The sequence below is a fragment of the Ciconia boyciana genome, chromosome 6, assembly GCF_034638445.1.
Source record: "Ciconia boyciana chromosome 6, ASM3463844v1, whole genome shotgun sequence".
Classification (NCBI taxonomy): Eukaryota; Metazoa; Chordata; class Aves; order Ciconiiformes; family Ciconiidae; genus Ciconia; species Ciconia boyciana.
Genome location: NC_132939.1, coordinates 6,118,345 through 6,135,926, shown reverse-complemented (window position 1 = coordinate 6,135,926; position 17,582 = coordinate 6,118,345). Strand labels below are relative to the sequence as shown.

The 17,582-nt window shown below is 43.7% G+C and overlaps 1 protein-coding gene and 1 long non-coding RNA gene across 5 annotated transcripts in view; one reads left to right on the top strand and one right to left on the bottom strand.

Annotated features, from left to right (window-relative positions):
* Positions 1–11,854, bottom strand: part of LOC140653022 (uncharacterized) — a 94,251-nt gene extending 82,397 nt beyond the window's left edge. For 3 of the 4 annotated variants that reach the window (XR_012043006.1, XR_012043009.1, XR_012043008.1), the window contains exon 1: positions 11,707–11,854. This is a non-coding gene — a long non-coding RNA (uncharacterized lncRNA). The remainder of the gene's footprint in view (positions 1–11,706) is intronic. The other variant, XR_012043007.1, reaches the window with a different exon arrangement.
* On the top strand, positions 10,854–16,338 carry SVIP (small VCP interacting protein). The gene is made up of 4 exons (XM_072864606.1): positions 10,854–11,059; positions 12,113–12,163; positions 14,637–14,750; positions 15,558–16,338. The coding sequence occupies exons 1-4, from the start codon at positions 10,868–10,870 to the stop codon at positions 15,570–15,572; spliced, it is 372 nt and encodes a 123-aa protein (XP_072720707.1). The 5' UTR covers positions 10,854–10,867; the 3' UTR covers positions 15,573–16,338.
* The last annotated feature ends 1,244 nt before the right edge of the window (positions 16,339–17,582 follow it).

Genomic DNA, 17,582 nt, shown 5'->3' with positions numbered 1-17,582 from the left:
CTCCTCAGCCTCCTTTTCTCCAGGCTAAACAACCCCAGCTCCCTCAGCCGCTCCCCCTCAGACTTGTGCTCCAGACCCTTCACCAGCTTCGTTGCCCTTCTCTGGACACGCTCCAGCACCTCAATGTCTCTCTTGGAGTGAGGGGCCCAAAACTGAACACAGTATTCGAGGTGCGGCCTCACCAGTGGTGAGTACAGGGGCACGATCACTTCCCTACTCCTGCAGGCCACACTATTCCTGATACAAGCCAGGATGCCATTGGCTGTCTTGGCCACCTGGGCACACTGCTGGCTCACGTTCAGCCGGCTGTCAACCAGCACCCCCAGGTCCTTCTCTGCCGGGCAGCTTTCCAGCCGCTCTTCCCCAAGCCTGTAGCATTGCATGGGGTTGCTGTGACCCAAGTGCAGGACCCTGCACTTGGCCTTGTTGAACCTCATACAGTTGACCTCGGCCCATGGATCCAGCCTGTCCAGGTCCCTCTGGAGAGCCTTCCTACCCTCGAGCAGATCAACACTCCTGCACAACTTGGTGTCATCTGCAAACTTACTGAGGGTGCACTCAATCCCTTCATCCAGATCATTGACAAAGATATTAAACAAGACTGGCCCCAAAACCGAGCCCTGGGGGACACCACTTGTGACCGGCCGCCAACTGGATTTAACTCCATTCACCACAACTCTCTGGGCTCGGCCATCCAGCCAGTTTTTTACCCAGTGAAGAGTACACCCACCTAAGCCATGAGCCGCCAGCTTCTCCAGGAGAATGCTGTGGGAGACAGTGTCAAAGGCTTTACTAAAGTCCAGGTAGGTAACATCCACAGCCTTTCCCTCATCCACTAGGTGGGTCACCTGGTCGTAGAAGGAGATCAGGTTGGTCAAGCAGGATCACTGCAGTAACAGAAAGACCTGTAGCGTTACCAATTTCCACAGTGCCATATTAGTACTTGATTGTTCTGGTAATGCCTATCTGCAGCCAATACCGCTGCACTTCAGTGGCTCCTGTAATACAATATGAGATTTTGATAATGCAGCCACATATTTCAGTTGCACCTCAGATTCACACTTTGTGCAATTTCATTTTATACATGGTTTGAAAATATATTGGGATAAACTGCAAAGTTGCAATCATGCAAAATATATATATTCATGATTAATTTTCAGCCTGGATTTCACTGAGATTCCTTGAGTCCTTAAGGATAAGGAGGGGAAGCCTACAAAGCATGTTTTTCTACAGATGCTATTACCATGACTTGTAGCAGAGTATGCATAACCTGCAGTGCTTGGAGAAACTTTTCTCATCTGAAGAGTTGTTCGTAAAGAAAATCTGACTGATAACTGGGCATGCTTAAAGAGAAATTTGTAATTCCCATTTATTTAATAGTCAGCTATCAATTGGAAGTGACTCACATTCAGCATTAGGACCGATATCCCACCAAAAAGTACATATCAATCGACAGTAGCTGTGCATAATTGTTTTAATTCAGTTTTTAAAATGATAACTTGTTACTTGCATGGAACAAAGTTTCTCTGAATCCAAATTCTGCGTTCAACTGTATACAATAAACATTCAAAATGTTGCCATGGAAACATTATACTAACAAGATTCAGATTTGATCTCCAGTTCACAGAAAAGACAGCATTTCTTTTCAATTGCTGCAGCCAGCTAAAAATAGTGAGCACTGCTTCTGAAGACACCATCAAGAATGTTTAAGTGAGAGCCAGCATGAAGCATTTACGTTTCCCCGCTTACTCTTCCACTTCCACCTGCACAGCTTTTTCTCCACAACCAGTCATCAAAACTCCCAAGTGCTCCCAGTGTTGACCAACACCTAGAGCTGCCAAGGGCTGGCATCTTATCCCTGCAGCAGCACGAGTCACACCCCTGACACCCGAAGGGGTAAGACCTTCGCTAAAGAGCTTTGGCACACAAGAGTCCCAGGGCAGCTGGTTGCATTAAGCATCCCGCTTGGTGCTTCCCAAATGCTACCTATAGTAGCTAAACTTTTTGCTGAAGCTCCTCAAAGAAAGGCAGCCTGAGGCAAACAGCCACGTGAAGAATTTCAGTCCGAGCAGCTCAAGTTTGGCAGCATGAGAAAAAGATGAAACCCAAATCTTGTCATGCTAAGTGTCAGGAAACTTTAACGGAGTGACACAAACACTTCTGTCTATAATAAGCACATGTAGAAATGCAGAATTGAGACAGTGTTCTTCTGCAGGGTCAGTATATGGACAGAGGGTTTTGCAAGATCACCCTTGACAAAAGTAGTTGGAAAATTATAAGCAGCAGCTGAGAGAAAAGAACATGAAAGCTGAAATTCTGGCAAGACACAAAACGTGGGAGTATAAATGTAAAAATGTCACAGGACGAAGGAATGAGGTTATTAAACACTGTTATGTCAGCTTCCTCTGACAAGGCGTACCCACGCCTCTTCTGCGGCCAGCCCTTTAAGCAGCGCACTGCTCGCTCGGTTCACGAACAGCTCCAAGGCGTCCTTTCCCAAGCAAATTAACAGTGCTCCAACCAGCCTGTTTCGAACCAGCAAACTTTCTACCCAGGAGACAAGGCAAATTCTCAGAGTGTTTCTATAGCAATGAAAAATCCCCTCGTTATCCTCCAAGCAAACTTGTCACTTTTGTGCCCATTAAGCATTTATGTGTGTTTATCAATACACGCATGCACGGGCTACTGCTATAGTTGAAAAAGTGTCTCCCTGGAAAGGCTTGTTTGGCTCATGGCCTGCTTGTTTGCTCTTTAGCTGGTAATTAATAAGAACACGCTTGATTCACCATGAATGTATATCACAGGATAGTAAAGGGCTGGGAACATGAAATCCTCTTCCCATTGCCATTCTCTTCTAGTATGGGATGAAAACATTAACAGTCTCAGGGACTGATGTGTCCTATGGCAACCTATGGCAACCATTTCTGGAAACACCAGTGAATAAGGACAACTTGCTGCAACGAGATTTGTTGCCAACAGGATACAGAGGCAAATTTCTGGGAGTTTACCCATCTTCACTGTTTCCTGAGTTTCACTGTGGTTATCGGGATGCAACCTATATGGCCTGCACCATGATTTCTGTCCAATTATTCCTAGAGCCTTCATTAAATATAGTCAGTCACAATGGAAAGCAGCAGCTTATATAATTTTATAAGATTTATATATATTATTTCCTACCAAACACACTACTTCAAATGGAATAATAAAGAAATGCCATACTTCATTTATTGTTAAGCAGCATACCAGAATTATACATATTTATTCTAAGGGTCTGGCAAATGTTCTTGTTTTTCCATATAGCTCTGACAGATTAAATGATTAGAGGTTCCTCAAACTCTATTATAATGTTATATGCTTGATTTTTACCTTTAGCTTTCTGAATTCTATTTATTAGACTATGATGTGGCATTACACTATAAATGAAGTGGAGTTATTGTTAGACATAGTCCATGTGTCTAGGTAAAGTTTCGGTATGTTCTTCTCTCATTTCAAGGAGATAATTAAGGCAAAGAAATATCATTACATTCATGGAATCACACAGGCAGGTTGCCGAATGACTGAAGAGACCATGAAACAGCAACACTGCAAATGTATGCCAGAACATGCACCCATGGGTTTTGGTGACAGAACAATTTACATATCACTAAAAGTTTTACCTTAAGATCTAGTCTGATACTCTGCACAAAAAGGCAAAAAGAAAAAGAAAATAGATTTCAGCCAAGTATGCCGAGTGTATGTCAGACACTCCAGCATCTGCTGACTGCAAACATCAATTTTTGATGCTTTGTTTTGGTACAGGAAGCATGTATTACTTTTTTCTTAAGGTAGAGGCTTAACTTTTAAGTCACATTTCCAGGATGAGAAAAAGAGAAATGCATGTCTGTGTCCTTCACCTTTTGGGTTCCCCCTGCCGCAACACTGATTTAAAATATGTAGGTGAATCCAAGTGTTCCCCACTGAGCAGATGCAAGAGGTTTTGAAAAAAATAAACAAAACACACACACAAATAGTACAAGTGCACTTATGTATGAAAATACCATAGCCTTGTAGAAGACTCTGTAGGACGTCCCTGCTCTCACAGCCTTACTCTTTATATGCCACACTCTTTGCAAGGGCCTAAGCATTTCTCAAGTCTGAAGAGGCAACTCTACAACATGACCCACGTTAGTGAGTGGTCAACCAATAAAAGACCCAAACAGGAAAGCCTTAGAGCAGCTGTATCAAGCCAATTTTGAGCAGGACAAAATTTCAGCAAGAATATAATCTTTTAATACGGTACATTAGAGCTGTACCAGTCTCTGGGAACACAGACACTACGGCAGGGAACAGACTGTGAACCCCTCCGCAAACTGGTGAGGGTTATTAGACACGCAGATGCCAGATGTGCGAGAGCTTAATTCCATTCAGTACCCAAGATATGAAACTGGTGCCCCAGGCAGGGCTAGAGAGTAGCAGGTGCCTACAGAACCAAGCTGAACATACAAAGGCCAAGAATCATCTGCTCCCATCCTTATCCAATTGTGGGGAAATGGTCTGCATTTTACCTGCTTTAGAAGTTATTTTACGCCAAATAACTCAAAGCCTATCTCTGCTAACATGCTAGAGGGAGAAAGCATACACATTGCTGTACGTCTTGTAAATGAGTCTATTGCACAGTGATTTTTCAAACTGTGTAGCAGTACGAAGGCAAGCAGAGTGCAAATTGACCTTAAAAAGCAGTGAAATCTTCCTTCTCGGTTTTAATTGCCCTTGTACTCAAGCACAAGCTATTTCATGATGCAAATTTATCCTTAGAAGTGGTGACTGTAAACAGATGTTCTTTTGGCAGTCCCTAATTACTGTCTAACTGAGGTATTCTGGACTGATAAATGCATCATATGAACATGCTCAGCACAGTACCTAAAAGCATTCTTTGTTTTAGCTAGAAAAGAAATCTGAAGGAGCTTCACCAGGATTCAGAGTTTATCATTAGATGCTGGACAGTCAGCCGAGCAGGATTTCCACGTGCTTTTACAGATTTTATTCAAAGATATGATGCTACTGAGCTGTACACTGAATTTTCCCAGAAATTTCAGGGTTTCATGCATCCGGTTTTTTTGCACAGAAGGAAAATGTATAGACAAAAGGCTTGTATGCAGTGCGCAAGTTTTTAGTCACCAACTAGCAACATCCTTACATCTGAAAAGCTGTCTTGCTTCTGCAGAGCAGATCAGGACAATCCATGAGGAAAGATGGGAAACTAATGAAAAGGGATTCATTGCTAATGAAGGAAAACTACCAAGATCAGCTGAAAGCTTCTGAAGTAAGTTAAGGCATAGCTTAAGAAAAGCTCAGCTTTCATGGACCTCAACAAAAGCTGTACTCTCAGAGATCATACAGAACTTGGATTAGAGTCTGACATTCACAGTAATCCCTAAACTAAAATATAAAAAGAAATTTGTAGAAACTCATGAAGTGAACATTGAATTATCTGCGTCTGTAATCTATAATTAAGCAGTACACCATATTCACTCACCTCTGGTTAGAATGAATTAGAATAATGAATTAAAAAAAAAAAAACAAAAACCAAACAGCCTTGCTACAATCTTTAAAAAAATTCTCAAACTTTCAGCTATGTTGAGAACTAGTACATTTAATCTGTTAGGAAGTATTAATTGTGTATTTTCATCATTTTCATCTAACTGCTCCTTACAAATCCCTATATCCTTCCTTTTGTGCAAAATTATATATATCTAAGTAGAGGGAAAATTTAAAGTTCATTATTATTTCACTGCTAATATTCTACTATGCACATATATAAAATATCTTTTGTCTAAAGTTAGTGATTAATAGCTAGGTTTCTAAATAGTCCAAAACCAGACACTGTCTAGAAATTTTCATGTCATATGTTTCCAGACAGGTACAAATCTAAGGTTCTTACCAGATGTGACTCTTGAGATACAGACCTATAAAAAGACACAAAATACTAAGTCACTAAATTGTGCTCATCCCATGCAACTGTCTCTTTTCTCTTGGCCCACAAGCGATTATTATAATTAAGACCCTGATCTGGCAACAGGAAGAAAAGATCCTTATCTTCTTCTAGCATGAACTCTGATGGAACTACTAAGAAGGTACGGAGGTGAGAATGAACTTATGCCTCAAGATTTCATGATCTCTACGGTGGCAACCAACCTCCCCATATATAAATAAAATGTTATGAATAAAAACCATCAGAGTCACATTGTTTATTAATTCCTTACACGAGTACTCAGAGCCTGTGTCTCCAGTAACCGTGCTTTGGATGGAAGGCTTTACACGCATGGCTGTTCTCGAACCTCCCGAGAACAAAGGAGCCAGAACAAAGCAGCTGAGGATCCAAACTCAGCACCGTTGCCAACCTCAATGTATGCAGCGTGCCTGAAGCACGGCAGAGCCTGCCTGTTTCTTGCGGCTAACCACTTATTGGCTAGATTATACATATTTTATAGAGCACTTGAAGGGCCCTGAAGAGGACAGGACAGAGGTGGAAGCGCTCCCTTCCAGCCTGACCTGCTGTTCTGTGACTGACAGGACTCCATAAGCACGTTCCCCTGTATTGCAGGTGGCATTTACACAGAGACAAGAACTCTTCTACAACCAGAAATTGATTTTCCCCTTTAATTTACTGCTTGGAGAGGATGGCGGCACGCAACGATACAGCCAGAGAAGAAACAGCAGAAGTGGGACTGGCTTAGTAGAACTGCTGTGGAGAGCGTCAGACCTGGAGGCTTGCTAACCAAACCTGACGGACACCCGCTGCACATCACTGCCCGGCAGGACTGCGCCTGCTCGCACGGAAATCAATGAGAGCCTTTGTATTGATCAGCTTCAGTCCTTTCCTATCAATATTTAAATTGATTGCTAACGACTAAAGAGTCACAAATCAGGGCCTATACAAACGCCCACAGATGCTGCAATTACTTTTCCAGTAGACTAAGCTGTTCCATGCCTTTCCTAGGAAGGGCTACATATCTTTGTTGCTTTAAAAGCTGCCTATGGCGAAAGCAAGTACTGCCGATTCCCAAACCACAGTTATGATCAAGTCACAGCTACTCTGACAGTCACTTGTCTTCGTTTGAAAGATTCCTAAAGTTTAAAATTCAAATGAATATTTCTATTAGCTGGAAGAGAGATATGATAAGTAACTAAACATTCCTGAGTTAATTCCCAACTATAATTTAATCAGCAATAAGTTTTACTTTTCTTTTTAAATAATTAAATGAGCATGATAACTTGCTAAACTATCAGTCAGAAAGGGATTCTCTCTCTAGGTTTACGTGCAATAACAACAATATGAATCCTCCGTTATCAGTAAGTTCCTCCGTTCAAAGAGCAACACTGTAATTGCTGTGCCCCTTTAGGCCTCGTACTCGATAGATTCTCTTTTGTAGTGGCATAACAACAGGAAGCGTTTCAGAAGACGGAGTTATTGAAAAAGACATTTATGGGGCAGACTGAGTACATGTAAAGACTAATTTTCACCCTGGAAGTGAAAGTCAACAACCTGTGAGTCACTTAGCCAGGGTTCTTGAAGCAATTTCCCTTGTACCTGCATTATCCTGCACACACAATAGTGCAGGGTTAAAAACTACTTTTTTTCCTCCCTGCAGTCCCTGTCAGTTATTGTGAAAGGCTTTCTGACACTTCCAGAGACGTAGCAGATAGTAGCATCCTCATTCCCATTCAAAGCCACACTGCCCATAATATCAAAACAAAACAATAAATCGAAGGTGTGGTTATACATTTGGGAAATACAGGGAATTTTTGTGTCAATAGTACCACCTGCTGGATTTCGAGAAGATAAGAGAGCTAGAGACTAATCAACACTGATAAAAGATTAAGATTAAGATGCAATTCAATATCATTCTTGCACAAATGCCACCATAACTAAACCGTTACAAATGAACCGATAACAAATTGCTGGATCTTCTAATGAGCTGCCAAAAACCTGCAGAAAGGTCACTGACATTTTTAAACATATTTCTTCTTAAATCAGATACTCAAAACTCACTACACACAATTCATCACGAGTAAAAAAATTCAAATTGGTCAGCTTAGCAACCCCATTTCAAAGCAATGTGCTACTACTATTAATGCCAGTGTTAAGTATGGTGGGGTTTTTTTTACGTTGATTGCATAACTAAAGTGTTATTCCACCACAGTATTATTGGGCAGGGTGTGGGAAGTGGACAAAAATGCCCCCAAAGCACTAAAACAAACGAACAACACCCCCCCCCCATCATCTGTTACTATTGAGCTACCAGGCATTACTATTTCTGATCTCACAGCATCAAGAAATACTCAGCACGCAGTTATTCATCTTTGATTAATTTGTTTGCATTGCAACCCGTAATGGAGAAGAGCACGCTTTGCTCTGTCAAGCCATCGCTGCTGTGTTTATGAAGATGAGCTTCACCCCTCGTACAGGCAAAGGACAGCGGGATGCTCTGCACTGCTCACACCCCACACAGGGAGTAAGCTTCCAGGAGAATGAAAAGCAGAAATTGAGTTTTAAGGAGAAAGAAAAGCAGAAATTGAGTGTTCAGGACTAAGAGGGAGGGGAGAGACAGTTAACTGCCACTGCACGTTTTCAGGTATACTTCCTGAGGCAACGCAGATGAATTCAGCCAAAAACCACGGGACAGGTCTGTGTTTTATTAGTGCTATCACACAACCACCCTACAGAATCAGCTGCCCCAGTGCCCCAGGCCAGAGAGCTCTCTGTCAATCCTCACCTGGCTCTTGGAATACAGCAAGGCTAACTCCTTGCTCATATAGAGCCCAAATTATCCTAAAAATGTGAATTTGTATCCAATTTTCAAGCTGTCACTGGTTATCAGTGTATCTAAACACACAAAGAGCCTGTTGATTTCATTTCAAACTACACATACTCAGAATTTCTTTCAGTTTATTCCAGGACGTCTCAAGAAGAAACCAGTTATTAAACAACCACAAACTAAGTGATTTTACCAAAAGGTTATCTCTAAAACTTCAGCAATAAAAAGGTAAGCCTTGAAAACCCTCAGTGATAACCTATAAGCCCTTTGTTACAGGACAAAACGTCATCACCCTATTTCCTGCTACTTCTCCATAAACAACTTTCTGACTGCCCTATGCAGGCACTTCTAAAGAACTGAAGTTTTGCTTGAACCACTCACCTTTTCAGTTACGTGTGTTATCAGCTCATACGACCAGAAAGCTGCGCTCTTTCTCTGTGCAGAGTTCTGTCCAAGTGTGCTTCAACCTTCCCCCAAACCTTTTAGATGCAGCAAAGTGTATTTTAGGGGCACTCAAGGATTATCATCTGATGGATCAAACAGGGGCCTACAACCAGCCAAGAACCCATCGGTTCTAACCTGAAGCTTGACAAACACTAATCACTTAATCCACATAACCATAAAAAAAATCTTGATACTTCAAAAATAATAATAATAAAAAAGAAAGCTCAGGACCGCGTTGTGACTTGTGTAGAGTACTTAGTTCAGCAACACGATAATCCTCTCTGATGGTTAATTATAGCTGCAGGGTACAAACACAAGAACTTAAATCGGTACTTTACGATAATGTATGACATCACAGACTCGTGGGATAAATCGTAGGACAAGAACATTGGTGCAAAAAGATATACGTGGTTCAAAATCACACAGGCAGGAAAGAGGCTGGGCAGATGCTGCATTGTTTATGAAGAATACGTATTATACCCTCCACATAATCCTTGGGGATGGATGTATACACCAACACTCAAATGCAGGAAATGCTGCTGAGTAGGGTAATGCTGGAGTCTACCATAAATAACTGGAAGAGAAGGTGGCAAAATTTTAAGAAAAAGAAAGAGAAATAGCGGAAAAGCCAGAAAAAAGGCTTGGAAAACTCGGTATCAGTAACAGAGGAAAGCAATGAAAGCCAGCAAGGAAAGAAATTCTTGCGTGGCAGTTCCTGACAGTAAGCCACAGCGAAGGAGGACAAAAGACTGAATGCAAAATAAAGCGTTAATCCATCTAAAACCAGGAGCTTTCTAAATGACTTGAGCAGTTAAAATTATTAAAGTAGGAAAGAAAAAATCACATACATCTCCGAATTAACATAAATGATTAGCAAAGAAATGTGGAGGAGTATGTTTTCCTCGGCTACACATGCACGTCCAAAAGGCTGAAAGCTGCTGGATGAGACAGATAAGGTATCTGGCCTCAGCGCAAGGAATGGCTGCGCAGGCCCACGCCGTCCCCAGCCAGGCCTGGGGCTCCTGTCACACGCGTGAGCGTGGGGGCCTTCAGGGAAAGCAGCGCACGCAGATGCCCTCGGCGCTGGCTGATGCGGGGGCTCCGCGCCGAGACCGTGAGCGCGCTTACGGGCTTGGCGGCGGGCGGGCCAGCGGTAGCCTTCAGAGGAACCTCTGAGCCACCGCCACCGCCACCGCCAGAACCGGCGGAGAGTTTCGAACGCGGAGGGTGAAACCCGGCCCGCCAGCCCCCCTCCTGGCGTGCAGCACCGGCAGCCCCGGCCGCCTGCCACCACCGGCGGTACCGGCCGTGCGGTCGCGCCGCCAGCCCCGCTCCGCGCCAGCGGATGGCAGCACCGGATCGGGGAAGGGAAACGCTCGCTGCCGTGCAAGCGTACCGCCAGCGGGCTCTGGATGCCTGTGTCAGGTTAACCGGAGCGAGCTGGAAATTAATTAGGCTATTGACCCTTTTCCCCTAACGGAATGAACTGAATTTAGCTTCATTCCCGGGGGGAGGGAGGGGGGAAACCAGTGCGGGCCGCCGCCCCCTCCCCCGCGCCGGCCCCGGCGGCCCCGGGCCGGCCATGCCCGCCCCCGGCGGCACTGCGGGGCGCCGCTCCCTGCCCCATGACGGGGCGGGCCCTGCCGGAGCGCGGCGCCTGGCAGAGGCCGCGGGCGGGGCCGCCGCCTCCTCCGCCTCCGCCCCAGCCGCCGTCTCCCCAACGGTCGCCGGCCGTGCCGGCGGAGGGGCCCGCCATGGGGCTGTGCCTGCCCTGCATGGGGGGCGCCGTCAAGGACGTGGTGGAGACGCCCGACCCGGTGAGTGCGGGGCCGCGGCGGCCCCCGGCCCGGGGGCGGTTTCCCTCCCTGTCTCCCTCCTTCCGCCCGCTTGTTTGTAAGCGGGCAGTGACGCCCAGCGGCACCGGGACGGGGAACGAGCGCGGGGAGCACCGGCCCTCCCCGCCGGGGCGAGGGGGGGAACGGGCCGCCTTCCTTAAAATGGAGGCCGGGCCGCAGAGCCGGGGCCTCCCTGCGCCGGGGCCTCCCTGCGCCGGGGCTCGGCGGCAGCCCTCGGTGAAAGGCCTCATGGCTGCCGCAGTGCCCCAGGAGGGGTGCCCGAGGCAGCGGCTGCGCCGGGGAAGCTCGTCCTTCGCCCCCGGCCTCAGCGGGGGGAGCTGCCGGGGCCGAGGCCGCCGTCAGCCGGCGCCCCGCAGCCCGGGGCCCGGCACCCCACAGCCTCCCTCTGTTCTGTCCCGCCACTCGCTCGTGGGCACTTGCATGGAGGCCGGGGATTTCACGTGAGGGGGGTTCGTGCCATAATCGAGGCCAAGACGACCCTCATTTTAACCAGAAACGGGAAAAACTGTGCTGTTGTCTTTAGTGCACAGTGGTGCTCGCTTCTAACTAACCCTCACAGGATGACATTTCTCCTGCGTGGGTAGGAACCCATCTCCATGCTTTCGTACCTCTCACCTGAGGATTTTGTGGGGGAGAAGGAGAGGAGCCCATTCGGCCTGGAAGAGCGAGGTTTCCCCGTTTCAGACTCCAAAAGGACGTTTCACACGCTGCGTGCTTTCTCATTCCAGTCTGAATTTTTTGGAGTGAAGGCGTCATACAGGCAGCTGAATACAGATTGCTGGTGGGGTTTGGCTGTAGATATGTCAGCAGCTGCTCTTCCAGCATATTAGTCACTAAAAACACTTTGTTCTTGCAGCCTGGCAGTGGAGGGAAAGACGATGCTAATTGACTTAAGGTTGGCATTTTGTGGCAGTTTGCATTACAGATTTGAGTCATAATTAAAAATTAAGACTTTCAAAAGAATGTACAGACTATATTGGAATAGACTTTCACTGTCTTTTGCATTTTATTTAGGAAATAAAAAGAAGACAGCTAGCAGAAGCTGCTGAAAAGAGGCAGATGGAGGTAACGTCTGATAAAATGCCATTTCTTCAAGACGTATTTTGGTAACTGGTTTATGGGGAAGATAGCTAGGGCTTCTGTGGGAACAGTGGATGTCATGCCTGGATTATGGGAATTGTCATTAAAGATTTTCATAGTATTAATGTTTTACCTTTATACCATTTTTTATATATAGTTACAGTAGAATTTCATAGCTAGGATGGTACTCAAAGACCACTGCAAGATAACTGAGCTTGTTTGCGTGGGAGAAGTTTTGCAGTAGTTAAAACACAGCCTAAGAATTGAAGAGCAAGTTTACCTTTTTTTTTTCCCCATTATAAGACTTGAAAACAAGAGATTAAGAGATATTTCGAGGCACAGTTGTCAAACAGTTATTGTGGTGGCAATTTCAAGTGGTACTGCACTTGTACTTCTCTTACAGATACAGGTTATGGGCACTTGCAAGTTCAGTTTATCAACGTGGCAACAGTTGCTAGAATTTGAGCTGAGAAATGTGCTCAAAGAAGAAGTATTAACTTATTCTTCTATCTTTTTAAGGCTGCTAAGCTTTAACTACTTCAATATCCTTACAGTTAGAAGAGGTAGGATGCAAATGTTCTAGCAGAATGTAGAGCTAGCCAGACTATTTCTTCCTTTCTGTACTTCTCAAAAAAGGCTTATAACATACACCGTACAAAATCTGCAATAAGTAAAAAGTGTATCTTAGAGATCACAGCTGAACTAGGAAGAGAGAAGAATGTGTTGTTTGTATGAGTGTTAGTGACATAATATATTGAACTAAAAATCAACCATTATTGATGAGGACCATATTGATGAGGTTTTAAGGGAGTTTGGTGAATAATGGGTGCAACAGCTGAGTGATGCTTCAGAGTCCTTCTTTAAAAACTCTTGATTATGTGTCAGACTACATACCAAAAGCAAGCCACATGTAATCTTAAATCTCAAAGGGCTTTTAAGCAAAACTGTAGGAAATATGCTTTTGAGAAGTGTGTGAAAGGGGAACATCCCCATCTAGCTCCTAAGTTGCTAAAAAGCTTTCCTGGGAGGAAGGAGAAATGAAGCAACTGGTTATGCATGGCTCTGAAGTTCTGTGGTAGCCATTAAGCTGCTAGAGAAAAATGTAACCATCACACTCTGTTACTTTTTGGTTTTTTAGAAAGAGCTAAAGCATCTACCAGGATTTTCCAGGACTATCTTTGAGAGCATTTGAGCCTCTGAGTGTTGAGCAATGGAGATGTCTTGCAAGTAGCCTAATTCAGTTTCCCCCTCATGAGGGAGTAGATCAGATGTCCTTCTCTGCTTAGTGTTTTCCTGTACGTGCTTCTTAACTGCTCATTATTCAGCCTGAAGTCATGCAAGGCATTCTTCCTTTTGGGGTCCTGTAGAGACAGTCCGGGTACCTAACTCACTTGGAAGGCCAGTTGCCTAAAAGCTAGAAATCATGGGGTCTGAGTAAGTTAGTATTTGTTGGTAAGGTTTGCCTTAGTAGCCTATTGGGAGCTGTGCTTGTCATCAGGGCCTTGAAATTCAGGTGAGAGCATTGCTGTTTTCCCTTGGTAGATTGTAACATCTTTTGCATAGCTTATGCTGTAGTAGCATAACCCTAAACTTAGCTAAGAATCAGTTTTTAAAACATTTTCTTTCTAGCTTTACAGCGTTAGCTGTTTGTCTGTAGTACTGATCCTCCTTGCCATCTAGTCTGGGTCCTCATTAGCAGGCAGTTGACAACAGGTTTCTCATCTGTGTACTACTGCTATCCACACATCCTGTGAAGTTTGAAGGGTAGACGATCACACAGGTTATTTCTCACAGATCACAATTTAGAACTTGGATTTCTAACAGCATAGACTCGCACTACTAACACGACCTTTTTTTCTCCCCTGCATGTAAAGTTCCCATCGATTTCTGTAGTTGCTGTACAGAGCTTGTGACTTTCTCTGTCTGCTTACTGAGTGTTAGAATAGAAGCTGTCATGATTTCGATCATCTGTATCCTATCTCTAGGTAGCCTTTTGATAAAAAGAGATGGAAGAAGTGAACGGGTGATGAAACAGCTAAAGTTCTTGGAAACTCTGCCTGCCTGAATTGTCTCTTCCCAGTGAATTCTGTTTGTGAGGGCAAGAATAGGCCCTGACACTGGAAAAACGACAGACTGAAAATTTATGGGACTTTTGGGAAGGGAAGTTCTGGTTCTGCATCTTTGGATGCAAAGCAGGTACACATAATTGCATTAAATACATTCACCTGGATGTAATAACAATCTGAAACAAAAACACCCTCACATACCTATGGGACCAAGAGCTCACAGTATGAAGAAGTATCCTGAAAGGTCTGGGTTTATGCAATAGCAGCCTTACTTAATGTTTCAGTCTTTTCATGCAAATCAGAGTTCACAAAATGCTGTTGCCAAGACTTGCAGTTTGGCTTCTATCCAGAAAAATAGCTAAGTGGTCTTACCGAAATGTGTTTTCTCCCAGGCTTCTTCTCGAGGTATTAAGAACGTTTACTCTGTAGAGCAAAAGAAAAAGAAACAGGAAGAAATAGAAAAAAGAATTGCAGCTTCAGGTTCTGGAGGAGAAGGAGGACTGAGAGTAAGTTCAAAAAAGAAACAACATGATGCAACTGTCCCTATATTCACTGAGAAAATCTTGTTTTGTTGTTGTCTACAAGATTGAATAACTTGAGGAAAAACCAAGAGGAAGGGAAATGGATTAGAAATGGAAGCATGTGTTGTTATCACACAGGGTTCTCAATGAGACTTCATTTCTGGGACACAAAGACAGCAAGGATGGCAGAGAGCTTCCCCCCCCCCGCTTCTTCCCCCATTTCCACACCTATGATGTATCAGTCTTACAGTAGTCTCACCACTGGGGACCTCCTCGCTGAGGTGACCTGTACTCAGTGTCCCTTTTCAGGACGGGTTGAGATTGTCTTTCTTCCCTCAGAGTTTATAGAAAATGTTTGAACTAAGTAGGATAATGGCTTTGGGTTTCATGTATTGTCTCTCTTTACAAAAAAACCATACAGTGTTGGCATAGACACTGATGAACTTTACTGCTACTACTACTACTATTTTTCTAATGTAAACGTTGTCTCAGAAGGCCAGACAGAGATGTAATTAAGAATTAGAGTCTCGCCAAGGCAGTAGATGCATCTAGTTACTGAAACACAGGCTTCATATGCCTTCATCGCTTCCCCTCATTGCTATATATGACTTAGGGGGCAGGAGTTCGTATAAGCTGCTGCTGGTGGGCGGCATGTCCCTCACTTGCTGGATAGAAAAGGTGTTATAATAGGGAGTTCATTGTCTTTAGACAACCTTGTGGTGGTGGGTTTTAATTTTTCTTTCCACTATCTTCATACAAGCCTGTGGTGCCTTTTGTTGTTTTTGTCTTTAGTGGCAGGTTGGATAAAGAGGTATGACTTCTGAAGAGAAGATTGATGTTTACTGCCAATAACTTGCCAGTTTCTGCAGCCGAGTGGCACTTACTCATCATGTGGCTTTTGCTGTTTGCATATGAAGACTCAGCAGTACTTTGCCATTGTGGGAAGACAGATGTGGAAACATACACTAAGAAACTTAAGAACTAACTCTGAACACTAAGTTTTGGCCAAATTTGTTTGTTTGTTTGTTGTGCATGTTTTATTGCTTCCTTGTCAAGGGAGTGGGATGGGGTTTCTCACATGGAAGTGGCCTCCTTACCTGTAGTCAGTCAGTGTACGTATGCTGTCTGGTCAGTTGATGTATGTCTGCGTATGACTGGCTTAGGCACAGCTCAGGTGCCCGTGTGTTTTTGATGCTTATTTCAAGCTCTACAATTAAACTTTAAGTTCTCTTAAGTCCTCATGTAGAAACTTGTTCATAAATATATATATATTTGAATATGTGGGTGACAGCATTCCTCTCGAGTTTCCTAAAGACTTTTGAACTGCTTAGGGATTTAGTGCCTTTTTCAAAAAAGAAAGCAGATCCATGGTGGGTCCTTACAAATGGAAGCATTTTGCGACACTAGTTAAAAAAAAATAGAAACCTTCATAAACCCTGTTACTTATAGCAAGAAAGCTGTTTTATTATGAGTCTAATAATTGTTCTCCTCACTTTCTGATGTGGATTTCTTTTGAGTCTGTATTTATAATGAATACTGGAAGTTAAACATTAAATTAAAAATACTGTTATTAGTTGTTCTCCGTTATTACCACAAGGGGGCAATGCTGCACTTCTCAGGCCTTTGAAAAACAAAAGGCAAAAGACTTATTATGTCATCTCTTGGATGGTTCATTTCCTAAAGTTTCTGTACTATCTGGGTAGGTTTGTTACAGCGCAGTAACATTTGCCAAAAGCCCAAAGCTCTGTCGCTTTTCTTCCATATTCAGCAGTGTCTGTAATCCCTTTCCCCAATGTGAAGCTGCCTTTGATTATTTAGAGCTACCTAAACTATGGTGTTACAGCTAGACTTTCAAACTAGTAGCCTGGAGCCACTGCTTTGATAAATGAGGGACGGGTGTTGCAGCATGATCAACACTGAGAATCTAGCTCTTATTTTCCACCCGAGAGCATTATGCTTGGCCTCGGTATGTTACTGTCCCCATTTCTGACCTAGTTTAGGCTACAGAGGCTTTGGGTTTTTTTTTTTTAACTAAATACTACTTCTTTTACTTCCCCCAATAGCGTCTCATGCTGTCTTAGGAGCACAGTCCTGACAGAATGAGTTTCCTGGCTTAGCCTTCAGAACTGAGTTGAGAAGGGAGACTTTTCAATATTAATATAATGGTGTTTGAGCTAAAAGGCTGTGTCCTTGGCAGATGAATGCTTTCAGTTTCCTTTGATTGCTGGCAATTGCTCTGTTCAGTGCATTAATTGGTCGTAGCAAATTTCTTGAGTCTAATGAAAATGCATTGAAATATAATAAAATATACTAAGTATTAATTTGAAATGTGAATTTCAATCCAACATCTGTCCCAGGGTGTGTCATACAAAGACACTTAAGCAGTACTTAACACTTGGTGGGTCCCTTGGGGTATTTCAAAGGTAATACATTCTTCTTTTCACTAGACGCCTCCCCTCTCTTTCTTGCCACTTAGTGCTGCACTAAGTGAATATGAAACACAATGGGAATTTTGTCCTTATTTCCCCCAATCCTAGATGTTTACTTCACTTTAGAGGCTGTTAAAATACATCCATTCATGTAGATTATCTAGGCAGTTGACATTTTGTTTGCTTTACAGCAGTACCACTATTCCTCTTTTCTCCACCTTCTGAAAGCATTTTCAGTTTCTTGTGGATCACTCGAAAAAACTCCTTGCAGTCAAAGACAAATTTCAGCTCGTAAGCTGAAATGAAAGGGCTGACTCTCAGTGACAGCGATAGCATAATCTTTGTTGCAGTAACAGAAAATGAAACCATCTCCTATTGCATATTGTTA

Coding starts and splice junctions, on each gene's coding strand:
- SVIP (XM_072864606.1), top strand. CDS start 10,868: ATGACGGGGCGGGCCCTGCCGGAGCGCGGCGCCTGGCAGAGGCCGCGG. Junction 11,060..12,112: donor TGGTGGAGACGCCCGACCCG/GTGAGTGCGGGG, acceptor CATTTTATTTAG/GAAATAAAAAGAAGACAGCT. Junction 12,164..14,636: donor CTGAAAAGAGGCAGATGGAG/GTAACGTCTGAT, acceptor GTTTTCTCCCAG/GCTTCTTCTCGAGGTATTAA.